Source organism: Microtus pennsylvanicus, chromosome 1, assembly GCF_037038515.1.
Source record: "Microtus pennsylvanicus isolate mMicPen1 chromosome 1, mMicPen1.hap1, whole genome shotgun sequence".
In the NCBI taxonomy this organism is placed as follows: Eukaryota; Metazoa; Chordata; class Mammalia; order Rodentia; family Cricetidae; genus Microtus; species Microtus pennsylvanicus.
The window spans coordinates 187,021,619-187,046,602 of record NC_134579.1 but is presented as its reverse complement, the minus strand read 5'-3'; the positions used below and the strand labels follow the sequence as shown (position 1 = coordinate 187,046,602).

Genomic DNA, 24,984 nt, shown 5'->3' with positions numbered 1-24,984 from the left:
GCTTGCTTCTTTCCCTTTGACACTAACGTTTCAAATATTTCCTAATATTGAATCTTCCCAGCCAATTTTAAAAAATTATACTAGTTACTTTTCCAGTTATAGTGGTGTTTGGTACCATTTGGGAATGTAATAGAATATGTGAGAGCAATACTGAAAGGATGGGAGAATGATATTTGAAGTCACTTTCCCCAGAGAAAACTGGCAGGGACATCTATCTGCTAATCCAAAGCTGCCAGGGTGGTGGGAAGCCCCAGCTTCTAGCTGGGAGAAGAAGAGGTTAAACCAGTTTACTCATATCTCTCAGTCAGGCTTCTATCTGATCCCATCCTCCCTTTCTCCCCTGCCCACCCCTCTGTAAATGTCAACCACTTCCTGATGATTTCACACCTTTCTGTTCTTTGTGAAGAAACCTGGGTGTTAATGGTACAGGATTGGGTGCCATTGTATGCGCGGCTGCCTGTGAGTTAAACTGAGGGATGCCTGTGGAATTAAAGTGGGAGCCGGTGAAGACATGAGAGTAGGCAATAGGCTAAAAAGCCACATTTAAAGCAAGTATTTGTTTTATTAGAAACTTCTAAGTGTGCATTGTAAAAAGGAAAAAAAAACTAATCTTTTTAAGAGCTAAATATTGAAAAGAGTGTAGCAGAGTAGAGAGGTGACTAACAAGAAAAGAAATCAAGGAACAACTATAAGGAAGGAAGGAAGGAAGGAAGGAAGGAAGGAAGGAAGGAAGGAAGGAAGGTCGGTCATCCTCACCTTTCATTCCACAGGTGTACTGACAAGAACCCGGCAATGGAAGCGTGGTCAGTGGATGAGGTCTGCAAATGGTTGGTGGAGAAAAACTTAGGTGAGCTAGTCCCCAGATTTCAAGGTGAGTCCTTTATTCTTCCAGTGAATTTGATTTGGGTCCTGCAGTTGCGCAGGTGCCCTCTGTCGTGAAGGCTGCTTTTGTTACCTAGTGTCTGCCTGTGGTGGAAAAGGAGCTGTTTGGGTGAAGAACTTCATCTCTCTTCTACAGACTGGGGCAGTTTACCTACCATGATCTGAAGAGAAGCGATGTCTAGACGATTGCAAACTCTTGGGAGTTACTTTTGATATGGACATTGTGCGTTTCTTTTTCTTATGGAATCCCATGTGTTTTATACTGTGTGGGATGTGCCAATATTAAACATAAACTCGGAGGCATTATAAAAACAGCCTCCCCCAAAAACCTTCTATTTCTTTTGGCTGTTAAAATTGGCCTGGAGAAGGCGTTAATGTGCATACAAAAAGTTTTTATATCGGGACTCTGTGTTCTGGTAATTTTTTAGCAGGAGACATGAAGCCAAAACTATGCACTCTGATATCAGAACTCTAACAGACAAGGCTATTGCAAGTTTAGATGATCCTTTAAATACTAGAAAACTCGTTTTCTCTCTTTTTCCATGCCCATGTTTTACTGGGAAGTGATATGAAAGCTAATTTTCTTTTTCCCAGAGGAAGAAGTCAGTGGAGCTGCACTCCTGGCTCTTAATGACCGAATGATCCAGCAACTAGTCAAGAAAATTGGACACCAGGCTGTTCTGCTGGACTTCATTAAAAAATACAAGCAGAGCAATCAATGGCTGAAGCCCACTGGAGGTCCCAGAGAGACATCCCTGTTGACCCTGGCACAAGCTACCCCCAAGTGAGTACATGGGTGAACAGGCTTGGTTTTCATTCCCTGTTTCTGCATGGCTTCTGCCTCATGGCAAGCAATCAAAGCTCTTTCAAAACTGTGGCCAATTTTCAGCTAGATGGTGTGCACAGTGTTTCTTCTATTGGACTGATGCTTATGAAGAATTGGGTCAGGATCTGTTGTTTTTCTTTCCACTGGTCTTTAAACACTCACTGGGGTTGTTAGGGCAATGCTGCAGGCAGGAAGTTCCTTCAGGAGCTCGTGCAGAGCCAACAGTAAAAATGCATGTTAAGTTTTGCAAAGGGGGACGAGATGCAGTAACCGGGCAACCACCAGGACCTGTGGCTATGCCGTTGCCTTGTCCCAAGCTGTTTCTTCATTTGTGTGTTTATTTGCTTAGGTCTTTCTTTGGTATACAATTTATACTCTCTTCTTTAGGACCTTCACAATAGAATTTGCTCACCCCTTTGCCACAATTGAGCTTCATGATTCTTTTGGAGTTAGTCATAAAATATGGAACACCGTGACAGAACACTGGAGAAAATGTGCAGAAAATTCATGGTGTCAGATAAAATCTCGAAGGGTGGAGGGTGGCTTTGCTTGTTTTCCAATCTGACTTTTCAATCTAAAGGAATGATAACAAGATTTATCAATTAAAATGTTCATTTCACAAATCTATGCTTCAAGATGCTCTCAGGCACTCTGGTTTCGCATTTCAATGTTTAAGGCTTGCCAAGACTTTTAAGGCTAAATATTTCCTATTGACCAATCACTGTTCATTAAAAACAAAAAAGTAAGATGGGTATCATTTTATTTTTACCTTTCCTGAAATTAGTCCTGTAATTATGAATGCTTCTCTTTTTCTTGATAAGCAATATAATGTTAGAGGGACTTCGCTTAAGTAATTTAATGTCTAGAGTATTTAGATATTTGGGACAGGGAACCGTGAAGGGTTAGTCTCATATTGGGCTGAGGAGTAGGACATGGTTGATTTGTAACTCCAGTCCTTGAGAGGCTGAGACAGAAGGGTTCTTGTGAGTTTGAGACTGATTTAGGCTAGAGTTAGATGTTGTCTTTTTAAAAAGTAATAATAATAACAATAATTATAAATGAGATCAAACTGGAAATTCTGCAAGTGACATATCTGAAGGATTTCTTCCAAACATGGTTGAGGCATGGTCTTGGGTCTGTGACTTTGCAGAATTCCCATTGTACCATTGTAATTCTCTCTAGCAAAAGGGAGGCGTGAACTTCAAAGAGATAGCAATGTTTCCCAGCACTTTGGCATGGCTAGAGCTTTTGAACTGGAAGCCCCTCCCCATTGACTGGAATCCTGATCTTTCCTTGGGCACAGCTCAAAGGAAAACCGGCAGTCTTTGAGTCTTACACTTACACTGCTCTGTGGCACCCTGGAGCTGGTTGGACTGCCAGGAGCTCGGGGCTTCATCCCTGCATTTACCACTGGCCTGAATTGATTTTGTTCCTGTGACAGAGATCTTGTGTCTTCATCGACAGACTGAAATTGCACTTTTTACTGCTTAAATTTGCACTGAGACATCATAATCTCGTGGCAAATCTTCGCTCCCATTAACCAGACCAACATAGTTCTTTGTTAGTTGAAGCTTTCTTAAACAGGTTATGAATGCTAGTTTCAAGTGTAGCCAAGGCTGACCAGACTGGCAGCAGAGATTTATGAATGTGAGTTTATTACTCTATCCCAGCGAGTTCCCAGGATTTGTATAGTCTTATGTTTTGGTGAAAGTGTTCTTGTGTGAAATCACAAGTTGCCTATTGGTTATATTTGCCAAGCACATTGTACTTAAAGAATATGTTGTCACTTGAGGACAATGATAAAGCAGATATGAATATACGCCATGGAGTCAAACATTTGTAAAAATGCTTAATAAAGACCAGAAACTTGATGCAGCCCTATTGTTACAAAACTAAACGTGATTTCCAATCCTTGCTATATCTGCTACTCATCTGATCTTGGGCATTTGTTTGACTTTTTGCTACTTTATTTTGAGCCTGCTCAACTGTAAGATGAAATACAGAATAAATGATTCTTTTGGTCTATTCTTAAAAGTCTATGAAACAGTTAAATCAGAGAGAGCAAATGGGTTTTAAACTTGATTAAAATTCCATTCAGTGGTTCCCTGGTAAAGTGTTTTGCAAAGAAACATCTGAAGAGGATGCATCCTATTCAAAACTGCACAGCTAACAAAAATGTCTTGCCTGCAGTTGCTTTTCGATTGTTGTTTTCATTGGATCTGGTAGAGAAATTAGTGAATGGGAAACTGGAGGAAATAGGTGCATATTCTGACACACAGAACTAAACCTGTGGCCGTGAGCAAGTTTCCTTCCATTCTGGGCTTCTGGGTTTCCTCACTTAGGAGTGATGGAGTGAAGTTCTAAGAGGAAAAGATTTTATGATAATAAAAAAAAATCCTTTGAAAATAGTAGGGAGTTGCAGAGAGGCCAAACACAGCTAAGCATTTGTTTTTACTGCAAGAATATTTACAGAGAAATACAGACTCTGCTATCACCATCACTTCGTAAAGGAAAGTCTTATCTTAACACGGTTTAAAATCGTGCCACATCGGGTGCTGAGGAGATGGCTCAGTTATAACTGCTTGCTATGTAAGCATGAAGACACATGCTCACTACACAGTGCCCTCATGAAAGGGCAGGTATCATGACAGACAATTGCAACCTAGCACTGGGGAAACGGGGAAAGGCTGATACCTGGGGCCACTGTCCAGCCAGCCTAGAGTAACCAGCAGGTCCCAATTCACAATAAAACAAGGTTGAAGGCTCCTGAGAAATGACAACTGAAGTTGGCTTCTAATGTACACACACACACACACACACACACACACACACACACACACACACCCTTTGCCAGACTCATGAAGGCAGTAAGGTAAACTGGCAGCCGTCTGCTCCATAAAGAAGTCACTGTATGAGGAGATGATGCATGGGGTCTTCTTTGCAATTAATGTTCTGAGCCATGAGCCGCATGTGCGCTTGGATAAGGATGAAGATGAGCTGAGTCTTCCCTTTCAAACACAATGAGATCAGTGGTCGATGCTCCTGTTTAACACCCCATGTCAATCATACAGCTCTTCCACTTTACTACAGGCATGAAGAGAACTCCAGTCCCACCAGCTATGGGGACCAGACATCTTTGTATCCAGTGGAAAACCTTGATAATGGGCTCATTGACCAAAGAGTATTGAAGCAGAGGTGAGATGCCAACTTTATAATATTTTAAAGCCAAGTGGTATTTGTCTTTGTTTATAAAATTTCATGTGTTTAGATACACTAAATCTAAATTTTTATTAAATCTTTTTCATTGTCCTAAAAAGCAAGCTTTTATCAAGGAATGGAGATATTGGATAAAATATCAAGGCTGAATTGACAAAGGAGTTTTATGATTCTATACGTTTCTTTCAAGTGTTTATCCTTTGATGGGAAAAAGAATGTTCCTCCATCATAATCTATCCAGGGTAATTTGTAGATAATGTCCGATAGATCTTGAATTGAGTAAAAAAAAAATCTTTGGTTTTGCCTTGAATTTTGGAGGCTGCTTTAACTTGACTATTCCAGAGGGAGGCACTGTTCTCATAAGCAGTTCGTTAAATTTCCTAGTGATATTTCAGTATCTGGGTTCTATTGCACCAAAGGAGGGGGAACAAAAAACTATGGACCTAGAGAATCACATGTCAGAATCCAGTGCTCAGACAAAACTGATGAGGTGGTAGCAGATAAGAGGCGCCTCCGCATCCTCCTCTAGCTTCTTACAGTCACCCAGTCCAGTGGTCCATTCATGCACTGTGAATGGTAAGGATCCTTGCACAATGAAATATTTCAGAGTTCCTGCAGAGCGGGCCTTGCATTCACCATGCATGGTGGAAGTCCTTGCAGAGTAAAGCATTTCAGGAGGTCCGTTCAGCTACCATGCATGGTAGGAGTCCTTGCAGAGTGAAGCATTTTTCAGGTATAGGAGAAATATCCATAGCAACCAAGCAGGACTATAGTCCTTTGTGGTGTGTCTGTGTGGTGTGTGTGTGTGGTGTGTGTGTGTGTCATGTGTGTGTGTGTGTGTGTGTGTGTGTGTGTGTGTGTGTGTTTACAACCCCTTTACATTATCATTATATAGTCTCCCTGGCACAGCCCAGAAAGAAAGGAGATTTTGCTTTCTCTTTTAATGAATGAGTAAAACTGAGAGTTGGGGAAGTCAAGGGATTTCTAGACAGTTTCCCGACAGCCTCTGAATTACAGCTCAGCCACCTTTATTCCATGGCTCCTTTGGGGATGGTGGACTAGAAGATGGAAAGGAGAGCTGTGCTCATTGGTACAGGCTTTTAATAAATAGCAGCTACCTGAGAGGCTGAAGGGGTCACCCTGGGCAGCTTAGTGAAACCCATTTCAAAATGAAACAAAAGTCTAGATATACTACAGCTAGATACAACGAACAGGAGAGGCAGAAAATCAGTCCCTTGGGAATTCGTGGTTCAAGAATGGTTCAGAAAATGCAAATCCATTTTCAAGGAAGCTACATTCCCACCTTTCTTCCCACGGTGCAGATTGATTCCTGAAGCTTTCCTTGGCTGTGTCTCCAGGTACACCGAGTGAGTTATGAGTCTCCAAATGCCCTCTCTAACACTGCTAGTCTGCTGCTGCCACTACAGGAGTGGGAGGAGAGCCATGGGTGAGGGTTATGGCCAGTGGTATCTACCTCCTTACCATGGTCCCCATTCCTCTGTTGTAAAACACGGATAATGATCCTCATATTTACCGTTCTCTATCACACCTACCAAGTGGAAGAAAGACTGCTTTAGAAGTTAAGAGAGGTGGAAAGGCTTAGGAAACAGAACATATTTGCCCATAGCCGTTCACCTCAAAGTATTTCCTAAGCTCTGGGTTTGTGTATTAGAGCACCTATTACCCATCCATCTGGAAACGGACCTCAAATTATATACACACACACACACACACACACACACACATACATACATACACACACAACATGCACACACACACACACACACACACATATATATGACTCAAAAACATGAATCAGTCTCTCCTACCTTCAAGCACATGTGAGTTTAAGAAACAAAAATTTATGAAAACTAAAGACAAAATAGGCTTATTGTGAGAAAAACAACTCATATTCTGAGGCAGAATCTTTAAGCTCCCCTGGCTCCAAGGGTCTGGTTCTGGACCCCTTTCTTTTGTTCTTCCTTCCTTGCCTGCCTTGTGGTAGAAGGCCACTTGGTCGCTTGTTCATTTCCCCGCCACCCAGACCCGAAATAACCACACGGAAACTGTTAATTAAATCACTACTTGACCTATTAGCTCTAACTTCTTATCGGCTAGCTCTTACATATTAATTTCACCCATTTCTATTAATCTGTGTATCGTCACAAGGCTGTGGCTTATGGGGTAAAGTTGTGAAGGCTATATCCAGTGGGGCTACATGGCTTCTCCCTGACTCTACCTCCTTTCTTCCAGCATTCAGTTTAGTTTTCCCCTCCTAGCTCTACTCTACCCTATCAGGACAAGCCAGTTTCTTTATGAACCAATGGTATTCACAGAATATGGAGGGGAATCCTATATCACTGCCTGCTTCCTTCCTTTGCTAATGATGGATGCCCTGTTCCCTCCATACCGCCTCACCCAGAACCAATTCTATAGAAAATCTTTCGATAATAGCTCAGATCCCCAATGTCAACAGTCCCAGTCATTCATTACTGCTTTGTTCTTGTATCTGGGGAAGGGAAACTCACAGGCCATGTGTGGTCAAATACCTTCTTCTAAGCAACTGGTTCTGAGACAAGTTAAGATCACAGTGGTCCTATAGATTGAAGAATAGAGATCTCATCACCTCATGATTGATCTCTTTCCAGCCATGTAAACTAAAATAATTGAAGGCATCTTCCATCTTTTTCTTCTGTCCCTCTGCCATTCTATCCATTTGATAGTTATGCATCAAGGGCCTCCTGTTTCTTTTTCCATTATGCTGCATGGTCCCCTTGCCTGCCTTCCTAAAGCCTGCCCACCCTTTAAAACTAGTCAGCCTCCAGTGACACCCAGACCGGATCATTCAGGTTCAGTCCGTCTAGAAACAGTGCCTTCTTTGTAATTCTTGTTCTGCTTACAAAGGTGGACAATAACCTTAGTTTATTAAAGTCTATTCCCTCCTCAGATGATAAACACCTCGGAGACAATGACCACATCCTGTTATTTTATAGAGTGAATTTATCTCAGCCTCTGGCACCTCAAAATCCAATCAGGCTTCCAAACCTGAGCTGTTGAGTGTAAACCAAAAAAAGACAATATACTTTGGGGAGACAGGATATATATTTGAGTAGCAGCAATTTCCTTTTAGACCTTTTGAGACATTCCATAGAAAATGTGGTGATCTTATAAAAACAGCTTCAAGTATTTCCCATTTACTCAGAGCAGGCAATAAATTTGAAGGTGTTGCCCACTAGACTTTCATGAAACCAACTGCTTTCAAGAATGAGTGGCAGAGCAAGTGCTGGTTTCAGGGTTCAGTCCCTTTCTACTTGCCTCCCCCAAATTGTTTCTGTAATTATTTGGAATGAAAACACCACCTGATACCCATAGGGACTTGATGGGAGACACATCTATGGACCTGACACATGTCACCAGGTCACACGAAGGCAGTTGAGGATATTTGGGATATTTGTTTCCTGACAGTGGAAACAAATAAGCTTTCCATGCAGGCTACTTGTAGAGAACAATGAAAAAGCAGGTTTCTAGGGGCTGCAAACTCACCTAACTCTAGTTGTAGTCAACGTCTCTGGAAAAGTCTTTGGTTGCAGACATTTGTCCCGGGGGTTGAAACACCATGGCACTCTGGAGCAGGGGACTTTTCTTGGGTGATGGGTGCTTGTTACTGTATGGTTTAAATACCTTTCTGGATCATTAGGTGACATCATCACGTACTGGTGACGTATTGGGGATGGTTTCTACTGCAGTGGAATTCTTTCTTCTTTTATTTACATACTTAAAAACTCTTCATTTCTCTTTTAGTGACCAATAAAGCAAGAAATCAAATAAACTGTGGTTTCTTACGCGTTGCTTTAAATACTCAACTTGAACTTAAAGTAGATGTGCCAGGCTTTGCTCCTGCCTTGGGGCATAATTGGAAGTTAGTCATGGTTTCATGCATATTTAAGAATTATTTTAATGACTTTTTTCATGGTCTGGCTACTGCTGTGGGGTAGTGTAGAATGAACTTTTCCTGCCTCTGCTCTGTGAAGCAAATGTCAATGGACCTTCAACATTTCTGATATATTAGTTGCGGTCGTTTTCACATCGGTGTTTCAGACAAGAGACAGCAGCCCAGCTGTGGACACGTTCTATCCCAGACTGTAATAAAGGGAAGGCTTCGTAAATTAAGCATGGCAGCCCAGGTAGAGTTGCTCAGTACAAGTTCTGATCAGATATGCAGCAAGTCTTCTCAGCAATGCTGGTGAGTAAAATTGGGGGCTCACACATGCTAATGGAGTGCTCTACCACTGTGCTAGGGCCCAGCCTTGTGATTGGCATTTCCAGTTTCTATACACTTCTGTCCTTTGTTCTGTTGGCCAAGAGGCATGGGAGGTGATTATCAGGGACTAATCATACCTTTGTTGTGTCACCAAATATTTATTATAGAAGGAGACTTGTATTTTATGAATTTTCCATGACTTCTTCATAGTTGAGTCAAATCTATATGACCAGATTAGAAAATGAATCTTTCAGGAGAACTTTGTGATTAGATGGGAGGTCTTGGGACCCTCTACCATAGCTAGTGGCTCCCAACCAACTCTACACTGCTGATGAGCTGAGAAAGGGGTAATTGTAAGTATCAGATGGAAGTATAAGCATGCCAACCCTGAGATGGCAGAGTTAATAAGGCTGGGGACCAGGGGCAAGCAGATAGTTAAGAGCTTAGTTTTGGAGTCTGGTTTTGTCATTTGCCATCATTTACCAACTAATTAACAAATTCTGCAGCCTAAGTGGACGTTTTCTCATCTGCAAATCAGTAGAATAGTGAGTTAATACATAAAAAGTTCTTAGGACCTGGCACACAGTTGGCATGCATATATTTTAACTATTGCTTGCATTAAGGCAAGCACGGTGTTCAGTGAGATTTAAAAGATTCTGATCTCAACTCTCACAAGTGGTCCTAGGTGGAAGATCAAGGCTTATACCCAGGATGTTTGGGACAGCAATCCCCTCCTGGGACTCAGGCTCTAGAATAGAATAGGGGACATTCCTGTCCTAGAAGGTTTGGCCATGGGTTGTGAGTTGCAGTAGAAAACTGAACAAGGAGTCCTGTGGGCCTGTATATACAATGAGAGTTGGAGAGAAGCTTCCAGACCTCATGGACAGACATCGTTGCTATTGCAAGGGCATCAGAGAGCACACAGGTGGGTAGAGCCATATTTAAAGCAACTGAATCCTAGGTCAGTGGGTCCAGAGGCTCTCATATCCAAAGATCTGTGCTTGGGACAATGACAAGCTAAGCCCCATCCCTTGGTGAGAAACTCTCAGTGTACAGTCATATAGTAGAGGCTATGAGGAATCCTATAGATAAAAAATAAATTTACTTACAATTCTTTGTGAAATATCTGCTAGTTCCATAAAATAAGAAATACTTATCTAAAGACTGCTGACCTAAATCAGGATTAAATTGTTTTGTTTTGTTTGAGACAGTGCTTCTTGTAGCCCAGGCTGGCCTCAACTTGCTATGCAATAAAACATGCCCATGAACATTCCATCTTTGTCTCCCAAGTGCTGGTTTGCAGGCTTGCACTGCTATTCCCAGCTTTTACAGCACTTTCTATATAGCATCTCTCCTCTTCACATATTCCTGGATCTTTTCAGAACACTATTATCACTCAATCCATTTCACACTACGAGGACGGAACGTTACTATAGTCGCTGGTCACAAAAGCCTGGTGTGTGACCTGGTGACTCACCTGCACAGAGGGAAAATGACGTCAAATATATAAAATGGATTTATTAACATTCTTACATTTGAGCCAAAAACTAAAGAGCTGCTCACTGTCTCTCTCTTTCCCACAGCAATATTAATAGAAAGAAGGGGGCAACAGCCAGAAGGCATACATACAAACATACACAGAGGAGGGACGGACTGAGGGAGGGAGAGATTTAGCTCTGAGACCCTGCCAGATGAGCTGAGAGGTCACAAAAGTCACAGTTCTTACTTTTCAGGCTCTTGTTACAGCCTCTTACAACCCTAGGGCCTGCGCTTTAGTGCTGAGGGCTCCCTCAGCTCTCAGTGTGATAATCCCTGTGGACCTAGAAAAGAAAAGGATAATTTAAGAAGTCCTGATTTGCAAGGGGTACAGTTACACAACACGGGAATCAAGATAGGCAAGAATAGTTGCAAGTCCACATGCGATGCTGAATCAGGCAGTGTTGTTACTTCTGCTGAGGAAGGGCCCAGTAGGGCTACCAAAGTAGCGACGAGTATCTGTCTAAGGAGAGGCTTAGCATACACTCAGAAGAGGGAGAGGGAGAGAGGGTTAAGGTGCTGACACTGGTGCATTCCAGACTTTTTATAAAGCTTGTAGCTTGCTATTATGAAAAAAATAACTCTGGTAGCAACACACTTGAAGTTGTGTGATCAAGCCCAGATTAATATGGGAGCATAAATCATCATGAGGAATAGATAATGCAAGGGCTACAATGCAGGAAATTTTCATGACGCTTGAGGATACGGAAGGAAGATGAAAGACGCCAAGATTCACTATACTAAGAGGAAGATGCACAGTAAAAGCCACCAGGAAATCAGCCACTGTCTTAGCCACAACAATTATCACAGGCTGAGTAGTTTACACAATACAAATTTATATTCTGATTTTAGAGTCTCAAATTTAAGGTCACAATGGTGATCATTTTGTTCTCTGATAAGACCCTCAATTGAGAAAATGCCTCCAAAAGATCAGGCTGATAGCAGATATGTCTGTAGGGCATTTTCTTAATTAATGATTCATGTTGGAAGGCCCAGCCTATTTTTGGTAGTGCCACCTCGGGATGATGGTCCTGGGTTCTTTAAGAAAGCAGGCTGAGCAAGCCATGAGGAGCAAGCCAGCAAGCAGCATTCCTTCATAGCCTCTGTATCAGCTCCTGCCTCTAGGTTCCTGTCTGGTTTGAGTTCTTGCCCTGGCTTCCCTCAATGATCCCTGATCATATAAGCAAAATAGACCGTTTCTTTCCCGAGTTGCTTTGGTCATGGTGTTTCATCACAGCAATCACCTTAACTAGGACAGCCACCTTCTCTCTACATCCTCACATGACCCTGAGAAAGAAGGTGCACTTCATAAATGGATGCTCAGTCTCAATCAACCTCCGTGGCCTCATCTAGCTCAAGTTACCTGCATAAAGCCTGTCCCCGGATGTAGTCATATCACATACAGGTTAGGGGTTCAGTATGAAATCTGGGGAGGAGGGGAACACAAATGAGCATCTAGAATTTAAAAAAAATGATGAACTATTTCAGAAGCTTTGAATGGGAGGTAAACAGAGTAAAATTGTTGGCAATGTTGGGTAGGATGTGGAAAAGAGACTCTTAGCAGGTGGAGAAGGGGCTCACCAGTTAACAGCACTTGCTGCTTGCTTTTCCGGAGTACCCGTTAGGTTCCCAATACCTCCACTGAGCAGTTCACAACTTACAAGTTGTGAGCCTTTCCAGCTCTAGAGAATATGGAGCCTTCTTACAGCCTCCTTGGGTACCCACACATGTGGCATAAATACACATAAATAAGAATAAACCTTCAAAACAGAAGGGAGACTTGATGACAAAGCATTATCAAAAGAATGATTGAGAAGAGATTAAGATAAAAAAAATTAAAGAAAGTCACGGGAAGAGTGCATGGAGGCACCATTTGGATTTAAATGAAGATATGAATGTGAATTCTTTCTGTTTGCTTTTCTCACTCTCTTAAGAGAAATCGCCATACATTAACCTTGCTAAGCAATGGTCTGCACACTGCAAAAAAAGAGTTCCTAATCCCGTGTAACAGCCAGGTCTCTTCTGCTTCCTACTGATTTCTTTAGTGAGCTGATATTCTGCTGAACCTGTTCTTCACAGAAATAGCATTATTACCCTATGTGAATCCCATTAAACTACAGTTAGTCTGCTCTTGGAAAGAGCTGAATGATTTTTCATTCTTATTAAATTTAGACAAAGTTAGAAAACCAATGAGCCTTTTATGAGAACTCCCATCTCATCATTTAAAGAAATTAGTGTGCAATTTAAAAATATAATGTTTCAGCTGGGCAGGTGAAGTGACTGAGGAGAATTGGGGATGATGGATAGGTTAATCTGCTTGACTCAATAATTCCCCATTGTATAAATATACCATAGGTATACCACAGTATCTCTTTAATCTTATAAATATATGTAATTATCATTTGTCAGTATATGAAACAACTTTGAAACTGTAATAATGGCATTGCCATTTGTCATTGCTCTCTTTATTATAAATTTTATCATGAATATGTATTTTTATCACTGTCTGAACTGATCAGTTAGCAAACAGTATGTTCTCAGACTGGGGGGGGGGGGTCACATTAACATATTTTAAATGGCTTGCAGGCTTATTTTATAGCCAGAATTGGAAACAGAGCTGCATTTGTGGTGGTTAGCTTGTCTAAGAACCCTGACTTAGAAGTGAGGAGAGAAATATTAGTGTCCTTTTAACTGGGGAGTCCTTTCGACTCCTGGACTTAGTTTGGGACAACCTGCTGGGGCTATGCTAAACTCTAGCTTACTAAAAGTACTGGGGATAGTTTTATCATCACAGTAGTGCAGATCTTTTTAGTGCGGTACAAATATAATTTTACAGATGGGAAATAGCTGTAGCTGTTGTTATCTACATCTGAATTAGAATACATTTGTTAACTTTGGGGAGTTGTTTTTCTTGCATAATATCCATTTTAACTAGTAATCGGTTGCATTGCTTAGATTATATTCACTTCAGAAATGTGTGTTGATTGTTTAGAAGTGAAGAAAAGGAACGTTTGACGCCTCTGGTTTGTCTTGTCTGTTCAGTGGAGCATGACGGATTATTATCGTCAGTGGATTCTAAATGGGTGATAACGCATTCTGAATATTTGATGGAGTAATCTCCTGACTTATAGTCCCGACCCTAATGTAGAGGACGAGAAACATACAGAAAAAAAATAGGACTAGAAAAGGGCAAAGATTGAACTAAGTTCTCTCCGACACTATTGGAATACCGAAGTTATCTGTTGATGAAATGAGTGAAAGCCGCCTTAGAAGGGCACAGAGAGTGGGCGGCTAGCTTTGCTGCTTAAGCATTCACTGGAGAAAAAGGGATGGATGCCGATTCAACAGTGACCTCCTTCCATCACCTCCGTTAAGACTCTGGGGCAGCGTAAAGTCTAGTCCTCGAAATTGTCTTTTCACCTCCTACCCTCAGTCTCTGGACATAAGCGAGAATGAATCTACCATGAGAGGATCTAAGTCGCCTGGGAGGAAATGCGGGTGGTGTCAGGGCAGCGAGCGTGAGAGACTCCCCGCACATGTTGTCTGAGTGGGTGAGTGAAATGGGAGAAACACTGGGAAATGATTTGAGCTGAGGTAGAAGTTTATGTCTGAGAGTTGCCTGTTGCTGTATTATGCCCAGTATGAAATTAGTGGTGTGCTTATTGTCGTCACGTCTTTCACCTTGGCTACGGTGAATGCCAGAGGAAGTAAATGGGAGGCAGCTTACTTTAAGGATAGCTAGAGATGCCTTCCGTGTCCCGAGTCCCCACCGTTCTGATAAAGGATGACTTACAATGCTAAGGGAAGCTTGGCTTTTGAAAATGCATTTGAATTATATTTGAACAACCAAACTCAACTATGCTCAGAGAATTAACCTGCTTAGACTAGTTTAAGACATGTCTCTGTTGTCTTGTACTTGGCTCTCACTGCTCCTTCACTTCAAGCCTACGCGATTCTGTTAGTGAACTAGGGTGACAGCTGCCTACTGCCGTTGATTAATGGTGGTTTCTAAGTCTTATTTTGAAGCCTTCTTTGTGTATGCATTAGCTCTGATTTAAGGTTTCAGCATGGTTCTGAAGCTCAATTTTATAAACAGTCTTATTGATGTTGAACTTAAATGACATAAAATCTACCAGTTTCAAGTGCACAGCTAGTTGATTTTAGTAAACTTATGTTTAGAAGACGTTGTCCAGCCATCAACATCAACACAGTCTGTTTGGCTGTCTGCAGCCTTGGGCAGCAGATGAGTTTGTGAAATTATAGTTTCCCATTGCCTTCCATAGGACCAGGAATCTTGTGGAATAAGAACACCGAGTCTTAGTTTAGTGTCGAGACCAGCTTTCCCTTATTGAAATAGTCAAAGACCAAGTCAGATGCATCTTGTATTTTGCTACAAACAGCAGTAGAGTAGATGAGAAGAATTTTCTTAACTAGGTATTAAAACCGATTCGTTGTGGCTCCACTTGCTTGGCAGAGATGCAGTTTATCACTTCTGTCTATTAAATATTTTATTCAGTTTTGAGATATGCGTTACAGCTTGGCTCTTCAAGACATATGGAGTAATATTTTCCAGCATTGAACTTAATTCTAAACCCATGTGATTATGTGTGTATGGTATATTCAGATGTCAGGAAGTGGTCTTCAGAGTGTAGAGCATTAATACATTACATATAGATGCAACATAGAATTTCACTCTTTGTGTTTTTATCCCACAGAAAAAATTCGAAGCCTGTTCTAGCAAGGCATAAAGCGTTACAATGGACCAAATCCTATATCTTACCAGAGTTTCCCTATGATGTCAAGTGCGTGCTGGCGGAGCAGAAGTGCCCTGATCACAGCATGAGGATACGGATCATCGAGTTTCTCCAGGCAGATATGACTAAGTACCTGGAAGGCTCACTGTGAGTAGTAATAGTGAGGAGGTGATCTGTGCTCAGAGGAGCGTAGAATTTGTGTGGGCCCAGGTCTCCTTGGCTTATGGCTGACAAAGTGAATAAAAGTTCAATATGTGGATTTAGAAGAGGGTCTGTGGTCATCGTCTCAGGTGGTTAAGTGCTTGCTGCATAACCCCCAACACCCATATAAAAATCCAGGCATGGCAGCACATGTTTGTGATAATAGCTCTGCCCGGAGCTGGGGGGGGGGGATAGACAGATGGGTGCCTGGTACTCTCTGGCCAGCCATACTTGTCTAATCCACCAGTGGGCCCAGTTTGCCGTGAGAAACCCTGTCTCAACAAGGTTGACTGTGCTGGGAAACGGGTTAACTTCAGGCCTCCATACCTAGACACACACATGCATGCATGCACGCACGCGCGCGCGCACACACACACACAAAGAGATACAAGAGAGAAAGACACACAGCAAGAGAAAGTTTAGAGGAAACCTGTGTGTTCCTTAGACTCGCCTTTACTGGGGGCTGCTGGAAATGAGCTCTGTTTTATCTGTTGTGAACAGGTACCCCACCACCCAGCAGTACAACGATGTGGTCAACGCTCTGCTGCAGGCCCATCCTTTCCTGGATGAGGACGGCTGTGGCTTTGTAAGTGACTGCACGGCCCCACCTTCCTGTCCATCTCAGTTCACTTGAAATAAGAGTTTTGCATTTTCCACTCCAGCTCTGGTGTCTTTTTTCATATTCTTAATTTTTCTTTTATCTTTAAGATTATAATAATTATGTCATTTATCCCTTTTCTTTTCTCCCTCCAAATTTTTCATATACCCTCCTCACTCTTTCAAATTCATAAAATTTATTCATTTTTACATTCGTGTGTGTGTGTGTGTGTGTGTGTGTACACAAATATATTCCTAAGTATAACCCATTTAGTCTGCATGCTGTGTATATGTTTTCAGGGATGACCACTTGGTATTGGATAATAAATTGGTGTGTTCTATTCTGAGGAACACTATTTCTCCCAATCTCAGTATTTCTTAGTTGCCTATAGTTCTTCGTGTAGGGTTGAAACTTGTGGAAACAGGAAACCATGCTCATGTTTCTCTCTCCCTCTCTCCCTCCCTCTTTCTCTCCCTCCTCTCTTCTCTTTCTCCTTGTCTTTTCTCTATCTCTCCTTTCTCCTCTCTTCCTCTCCTCTCCCTCTCTTCTTTCTCTCTCTTTTCTCTCCCTCTCCTCTCTCTCTCCTTCCCTCTCTTCTCTACTTTCTCCCTCTCTTCTCTCTCTTTTCTTCTCTCTCTCCCCTTTCTCTCATCCCTCTTCTTTGTTATTCCTTCTCTGACTCTATCCCGTGTATCTTTGTCTTCATCTGTGAGTCCCCATCTTTCTATCTCTCTCCTAAAGCATCCCAGGAGCTCCTAACTAACTCGCCGCTCTTGTGAGTGACCAGAAGAGTTCTTGGTAGCATCAAAGCTGTTATTGATAGACTGCTTCTTGCTTTCTGAACTAATCAAAGGAGAAGTTGTCTGTCTTTGAAGTCTTGTCCTCCTGCCTCACCCACCCTCTCACATCTCTTCTGCCTGGGTTAGATAGATTCCAAAGGTGTTCTTAGAAAGAAAGAAAGAAAGAAAGAAAGAAAGAAAGAAAGAAAGAAAGAAAGAAAGAAAGAAAGAAAGAAAGAAAGATAGCTTCAAGGTGTTTGTCCTCAGGAGCACCAGGGATTCTGATTTAAATGATGTAAGGCAGATCCTGACAGCAAGGGTTTCAAAAGATTCCCAAGGCTCTAAGGAGAGCAAATGTTGAGAACCGCTGCTCAAGCATGCTTAGGAAATGGCATGCCAACTGAGGTATGACCACAAGGCCGGCTGGAACAGGAGGACCAGGAGCTTGAAGCTAGTCTGGGCTTCATGAGATGCCATTTCACAAGAGACAAGAACATCTTCAGGTGTTCACTGTAACAGTGGAAATATGTTTAGTACTATTGGACAATAAACTTTAAAAAGTACTTGAAAATTGTAACAAAAAGTTGGATTTTAGTAACAGGAAATGGATGATTTGAGGAACAGTGGTGAGAAGCTATAGGTTTGTGTTCTTGAAGATAAGCTGCTACTCCCGTCCCTGTTTTTATATGAGTCCATTTTGGTAAATATGGTTAGCATGATAGATGTGTTTCTATCTATCATCTCATTACCTCCTCATCTCAACTACATGCTGGGAAGGAATTTTTTCCTCTTTCCCTCCCCACCTCCATCCTCTCCGTTTTGCTTTTCTTCCTTCCTTTTCTTTCTATCATCTTTCGATCTTCTGGTAAATGCTTCACATATATAGGTAAAATCAGAAGATTCTGAATGACAGATGGCCTTAAAAAATTCTTTTTCCCCCCTCCAAAAGCAGAAAAGATGTGGTAGCCAGTCACGACTAGAATTCAGGCATTCTTGCTCACAAAGCATGATGCCCTTTTTTTAAAATGCCTTTCAGTATATAAAGCATGCTACAAAAAAACCCAATTTTCCTTTTGCTAAAGTTAAAATAGTGCAAACCAAACAACAACACAAATCTGGGGGTTCTGACATCTCCAGACATGATAGGTAACATTAACCTTCAGTGCTCCTTCTCCATTCGAGAATATATAATATTATATTATAATATAATGCTGGGCATCTGATCAGTGACACAGCAATAGAATTCCAGACTCGTCTCTTTCTCCATAAATCCTGCAACCTCAGCTTCAATCAGTCTCTGATACAGTGCTATGTAGTTAGGACCAAGATGGTGTACGTGTAGTGAACTTGAACAGATTACTTTTCTGTCATTGTCTCCTAAGCAATGCAACACTTACCTGGCATTTACATGGTATTGCATAGCCCAGGTAGCAGAGAGAAACCTGAAATTCAATTCAATTCTCTCTCTCTCTCTCTCTCTCTCTCTCTCTCTCTCTCTCTCTCTCTGTGTGTGTGTGTGTGTGTGTGTGTGTGTGTGTGTGTGTGTGTGTGTGTGTGTGTGTGTGGACATATAGATGGATGCAGAGGACAATTTGCGGGGATCAGTTCTCTCTTTCCATTGTGTAGGTCCTAGTAATCAAATTCAGGTCATGAGGCTTGGCAACTAACACCTTTATCACTAAATCTTCTCTCCTACCCCACCAGTTACATTTTGACCTTCACTTTATGGTTATGAAGTGAGATTCCTACAAAGTAATGAATAATGTCTACTGGGCTCCTGTGGGCATTTGATCTATGTGTTCCCAGATATTATGTAAAGATAATAAAGAGACATAGAAAATTACTTAGCAGGTTGTGGCCTCGTTTGGACAATTAAAGAGTGTAAGTGGGGGCTGGTGCATGGATAGGTATTTGCCCAAACTCTCATCACATCTGTCTATGAGGTTGTGGTTCTCATGCTAAATTGTATGATAGAGAAAATGCCTAAGAATATTGAGAGATTATGTGTGTGTAAAAAGAAATGGAGGGCCGGGCGGTGGTGGTGCACGCCTTTAATCCCAGCACTCGGGAGGCAGAGGCAGGCGGATCTCTGTGAGTTCGAGGCCAGCCTGGTCTACAAGAGCTAGTTCCAGGACAGGAACCAAAAGCTACAGAGAAACCCTGTCTCGAAAAATCCAAAAAAAAAAAAAAAAGAAAGAAAAGAAATGAAGGGAAAAAAAGAGGGGAGAGAATATTTGATCACTTTTAGGGGTGATTTTTATTTTAACTGCCTGTCTCATAAATTTTCAAATCTACACAGTGGTTTGCCACAGACCTTTCGAGAACAAGATTTCTCTTCATAGGATTGCACTTGGTGCTGGATAATTACGAGTTCTCTGTAGTGGGGATCATCCTGGGACAGTGAACAGGACTCTTGACACCCACTAGGTGTGCATAGCTCCCTCTCCACTCCAATCCTAGCACATGTCCTCAAACATCATGAGATGTCTTCTGGGGAAGAGAAAGGGGTGGCGCCAGCAGGCAGGTGGAAAGCTGCGAAGCTGCTATTCCAGGCTTATCAGCTATTGTGGCGTTTTCCTTCTTCCTGCATGTTGTTTGAGCTACATGATTTTTTAGAAACAAGTTACTGATGGCATCTCTAAGCATCTTTTTGCTGTTATTGCTGTTTGCTGAGTAAATGTTGCCATCCTGGGGATTGAACTCGTTGTTTTTCACCCTAGATGTCAAGTCAGATGACACATGCCACAGTTATCTGAACATTTCTTACTGGTTATATTCGGGTTTGCAACGTGGAGCATGCACCTGCCCCGTGCTACAGATTGCTGCACGTGTCACAAGAAGCATGCAGTTTCAGAATGATTAGGAAGGTTATGTATGTGTAGGACTTTTCACATCTTCTTCAGCTGGAGACTATGGGGGAGGGAAGGAATTTTTCTACAGCACAAATAGCTTCCTCTGAGTCTACGTACCTCACACTGCTAAGTGAATAACTCACAATACGTACATATAGCAGGTGCTCACTAAATACTCACAGAGTGAACACTCAAGTGGATGATCATATTTAACTGGTCTTTTTCATACTGAGCGATGTGTGAATACCCTAGCAATTGATGGCTGTAATAGCTTCAGCACAGCTAGGGTCCTTTCTGAGCTGTAGGAAGCACAGAAACAAATTTATTTTAACTAGTTCATATTTCAGGACTGAGGAAAAAAACAGAAGCCATCTATTAGTTCTTGCTGTTGTAAAACAGCAATGACAGAACAGATAAGCCTGTGGGAGGTGATAGAGCATTGCTGACTTGCACATGCCCGGGGGTTTAATTGAGGTGCAAACCAGCCCCCGACTGAGCCTACGGAATGGCTCACTAGGACTTTGGAACTGTCAAGGGGCTTCATGAACAGTACTTTCTAGGTATCTTCCACAAGTAACTATTGACAAAATTCTTTCTCTCTCTCTATCTCTCTCTCTCTTTCTCTCTCTCTTTCTCAAGGATTTCTCTGTCTATCCCTGGTTGTCTTAGAATTCGCTCTGTAGACCAGGCTGGCCTCAAACTCAGCAATCTGCCTGTCTCTATTTCCTGAGCACTGCGCTCAAAGATGTGTGCCACCACCACCCAGCATCACCAAAATTGTCTTTAAAAACATGGTTTAAAACATGGTTTAGGAGAGTTTCTCTCTGTCTCTCTCTCTCTCTCTCTCTCTCTCTCTCTCTCTCTCTCTCTCTCTCTCTCTTTCTCTCATTTAGCTCAGTCAATAAAGTTCTAACCACATAAGCGTGATACTCAAGGTTGATAGCCAGCACTCACACCAAAAGCGTGGTGATGCATGTATACTTATGATCCCTGTGCTGGGAAAGTGGAGACTCCTGAAAAATGGCACCCAACATTCACCTCTGGCTTCCATATGCCTATGCATACATGTGAAACACCCCAGCTTGTGCACCTGCATACACACTCAGTGCACTGGGTAGGAAATACCATGCTGTTCCATTTGGTAACTGAAGAACCTAGACTAAAAAGGTCACTTATTGAAAATTACTTGGTCAGTACATACTAGGTTTAGTGCTGGAATCTGACTCTTCCCGACCTATGCTGTAGAGCTTGCTGAGGATCCAGGAATGCTGGATCTTGAGCCATGAAACCAGGAATGGCAATAACTAAATGCCAGATCATTGACTAAGGTTTTCTCAGTCGTTCCATTGCTCACAAGGAAATAAAGTACATTTGTTTGTTCGGATTTTTTGGTTTGTTTGGTTGGTTTGTTTCCTTACCTGTACTTGGGGATTATAATTTGAACAATAACATCTCAAAAGTGTTGTCAGGATAAATCTAAGGATAGATTCACAGCTTCTATCATAATAAAATAAAAATAATTTCAACCCTATGGGTTGCATACAAAAATTATGTCATTCTATAAAGATTAGGCAATCTTTAATGATTGATTGGCCTGCTTTGTTATTTCACACAGTTTTTATGGAAACGAGCCCTCAAAGATCGCTTTAAATATGTTCGAAGACCCATAGAAGACGACGAGCAAGTCATGAGAAATAAGTGCAAATTTGGACACCGAAGAGGCCAGAGAAGGAAGTCTCTCGTTGACACAAGATCTGACGAAATTAAAGTTGTGCAGATAAAAGTAAGCCCGAATCCTAAACACTCTGACAGCTATGGCTGATTGATCATCTGTGACAATAATCTGTAGCTTTAAAACAAATGAGACACCTTCTAAAAGCTACCAATAAAAGGGACGGTTTGCATGGCTGACCTAATGTTTCCTAAAGCAGGTGTCAGTAAACATTTGGACACCATGATGTTACTAAACATCTCATGACCAGTTTTCTTCACAGACTTTGAAGAAATTGGAAAAATCCTTAAGCTCTGGTTTCCTGAATTCTTTCTCTTCTACTCTTGCTATAATGCTTTGCATATTCTTTTTTCCTCTTAGTTTGGGGAATGTCTCATGGAGCTCAAACTTGTTTCAAATTCCTTATGTAGCCAAAGATGACCTTGGATGACTGACCCTCCTGCCTTCACCTTCCAAATGCTGGGATTATAGGCCAGTGGTTCTCGCCCATGTTGTGGTTCATATTGTGATGTTCAAATTACTAAATCAAGTTGGATTCTTTTGTGTTGTTGTTGTTGTTTGAGACAGGGTTTCTTTGTGTAGCCCTGGTTGTCCTGGAACTAGTTGTGTAGACCAGGCTAATTTTGAACTCACAAAGATTTGTCTCCTTCTGCCACCGGAGTGCTGGGATTAAAGGTGTGAGCCACCATTGCCCAGCTTGAAAGTGGTATTAATACTAATTTAGTCACTGATTTTGAGTCCTGGAGATTGAATCCAGGGCCTTGTGCATGTTTGGAAAATGTTCTTCCACTAAACTGTGTTCTTAGGTGTAGGAACATTTTAACACATTGCAGAAATTAGGCCATCTCCAGTCCCAAGGTTGAAGGGAGATAGTTATCCATAAGTTATCCAGAAGGTTTCCAACCCCCTGCAGTTAGTAGCTTTAAGATGAGGGCCAGGTAAAGCCTAGAGATTCCTCCTGCACCAAGAGGAAACCTTGTGAGTCTTAATATGTGTCCTTTAACTACCTCAGAGCCCCAGATATCACAATAATAGGTTGAACTTCTTAGGAATGCTGTCCAAATTACCAAACATAAAAGCTGAATCTCTTGCCCTCCCAATTACATTTCCCACTTTAATCTACAGGAATATTGTAAATTCTAATTCTTTACACATTTATATTATAGAACGTATATTTTGTAAATATTCCAGTTTTTCAATCTGGTATATTTATTAATAGAGTAAACTATCCGATTACACCAACTTTAATAGTATTTTTCTATGAGCTCCACTGCAACCTATTTTGTAAACTATTCATTCCAGCATCGTGCATCATGCAGTTTCAGACAGAAGTGTGTTTGTTACTTAAATATCTTATTGCAACTGTAAATGAGACTTCCATGTGCTAAGTCAGTTAAGATAATTAAGATAATAAGTTAAATATACATCTTCTTTGACAAAAATGGCAAGACCACTGAATGGTACCCTGAATTTAGTGAGGCAACTTTTTAAGAAATTTTGTTTGCACAATTCCAGCTATAAACTAAAAGCACTGTGGCTTTAGAAGCACACACTTGCAATTCTAGCACTTAGTGGGGACTCAGGCAGGAAGGTGGAGAGTCCAAGCTTGGTCTGAGCTATAGAATGAGATTGTAAATGACCTGTAAAGGAAGAGGAAGTAAACTGGCATCATGATGAGATGGTCATACGTGTTTAAAATTGTTTCTGTAAAAGTCACTCTGAGAAAGAACTATATTGTTATTGCTGTGTGACACTATTCCTGGAGAGATGTGAACCAACATGTTAACCCAAACAGGATACTGGTGACAGACCATTTATAGATGTCACCAAAATCTAACCAGTGAGTTTTACTGCTCTTACTTACAGGAGTTTTGGTGAGGGATTATTTACAGGAGCAAAAATGACTCATGGGTGACAGCTTACCAAAGTGGAAGCCTGGAGCTCATTGCACAACCTGTAGGCAGCTCAATGAGTTAGATGTGTTTTTTCCAGGTGGTCCATTTGGTCTGAACCTCCCTCAAGGTAAGTAAACTTGTCTGAGAGTCTTCTGGGCAGCTATGGTGGGCTCTTCTTCTCCCAACCTGTTAGGCTTGTCTGCGAGAGTCTCTGGGCAGTCTTTTTTGCTTATATTTCCTTGATGAGGGAGGGACCTAGTGAATCTGATCAGTTTCAGGGACTTCCTGAAGCTATTTTATTTACTTCCTGTCTTAATGAGCATCCGTTCAATGTGGAATGTTTCACCTCGCCTGAGAAAAGTTCTGTTGTTTCACTTCCCAGTTTTAAAATATCCTGTTTAGGGCTGGAGAGATGGCTCAGCGGTTAAGAGCATTGCCTGCTCTTCTAAAGATCCTGAGTTCAATTCCCAGCAACCACATGGTGGCTCACAACCATCTGTAAAGAGGTCTGCTGCCATCTTCTGGCCTACAGGCATACACGCAGACAGAATATTGTATATAGCAAATAAATAAATAATTTTAGGAAAAAATATCCTGTTTATTTCCCCTTAACACTGCATTTGTTTCTCCAGGATGGAAGGTTTTAACCTTAAGGATACTACTGTTTAAGAATTGTGCATAAATTGATTTCCCTCCCAAAACATATTTTTGCTACATTGAAAGTAAAGTTCCTTAATAAGTGAATTAAAAAAAAAAATCAGTTCTGTTTTCCCTCTATCCATAGTTCATGTGCCACTAAAATACTTTGGAACTGATGAGTGATAAAATTGAATAAATAGCAATTTATCCCTTGCATTAATACTTAATGTCTCCATGGGATCCTAGACCACACTGAGAAGCACAAGTCTATATTGAAGTTTTTTTCTGTTCATATCATATCTTTGAGTCCCTTTTTTACATTGTCACTATTTTGTCAAAGCACCTTAGAATTGTTCAGAGCTACAGTCTGTGTGGGTCTTTTATTTATTTATTTTGTATGTGGGTCTTATAGAACACCAATGGTGCCCACATCATGGGATGGACCCTTCTAAGGCCTACGACACAGGGGCACTGTTTAAAACAGAACAGGGAATTGAATTTTTCAGGGCCAGGCTTTATTTTGTAATTAAAAAGGTTTTACCTTTCTGCCATGTAAACTCAATAGGTGGTTGGTTATTGTTTACATCTGAGGATACAACATTTTTTTCTGGAAAGGAATCCCATTGGAATTATTTCTTCTCTTCCCTTCTCAAACGGAGCTGTAAATCACTGTTTGCTAAACGTCTATAGCTTCTCTGTTTATGGTTTTGTGTTCTATAAAGTCATAGCTTTTAAAGGATGCAGCACAGAATCCACATATTTCTATGTATTTTATTTTAGCTCCTATGGTGATAAAAATATATGAATGTGAGT

The 24,984-nt window shown here is 41.3% G+C and overlaps 1 protein-coding gene across 2 annotated transcripts in view; it reads left to right on the top strand.

Moving 5' to 3' along the window:
• The first annotated feature begins 501 nt into the window (after positions 1-501).
• Positions 502-24,984, top strand: part of Samd3 (sterile alpha motif domain containing 3) — a 47,375-nt gene continuing 22,892 nt past the window's right edge. Inside the window, exons 1-6 of one of the 2 annotated variants that reach the window (XM_075959259.1) lie at positions 502-847; positions 1,477-1,666; positions 4,799-4,903; positions 15,437-15,622; positions 16,178-16,262; positions 21,521-21,688. In XM_075959259.1, the coding sequence (XP_075815374.1) occupies positions 793-847; positions 1,477-1,666; positions 4,799-4,903; positions 15,437-15,622; positions 16,178-16,262; positions 21,521-21,688 (789 nt within the window). In that variant the 5' untranslated portion in view covers positions 502-792. Of the gene's footprint in view, positions 872-1,476; positions 1,667-4,798; positions 4,904-15,436; positions 15,623-16,177; positions 16,263-21,520; positions 21,689-24,984 lie in introns of both variants that reach the window. The other variant, XM_075959258.1, reaches the window with a different exon arrangement.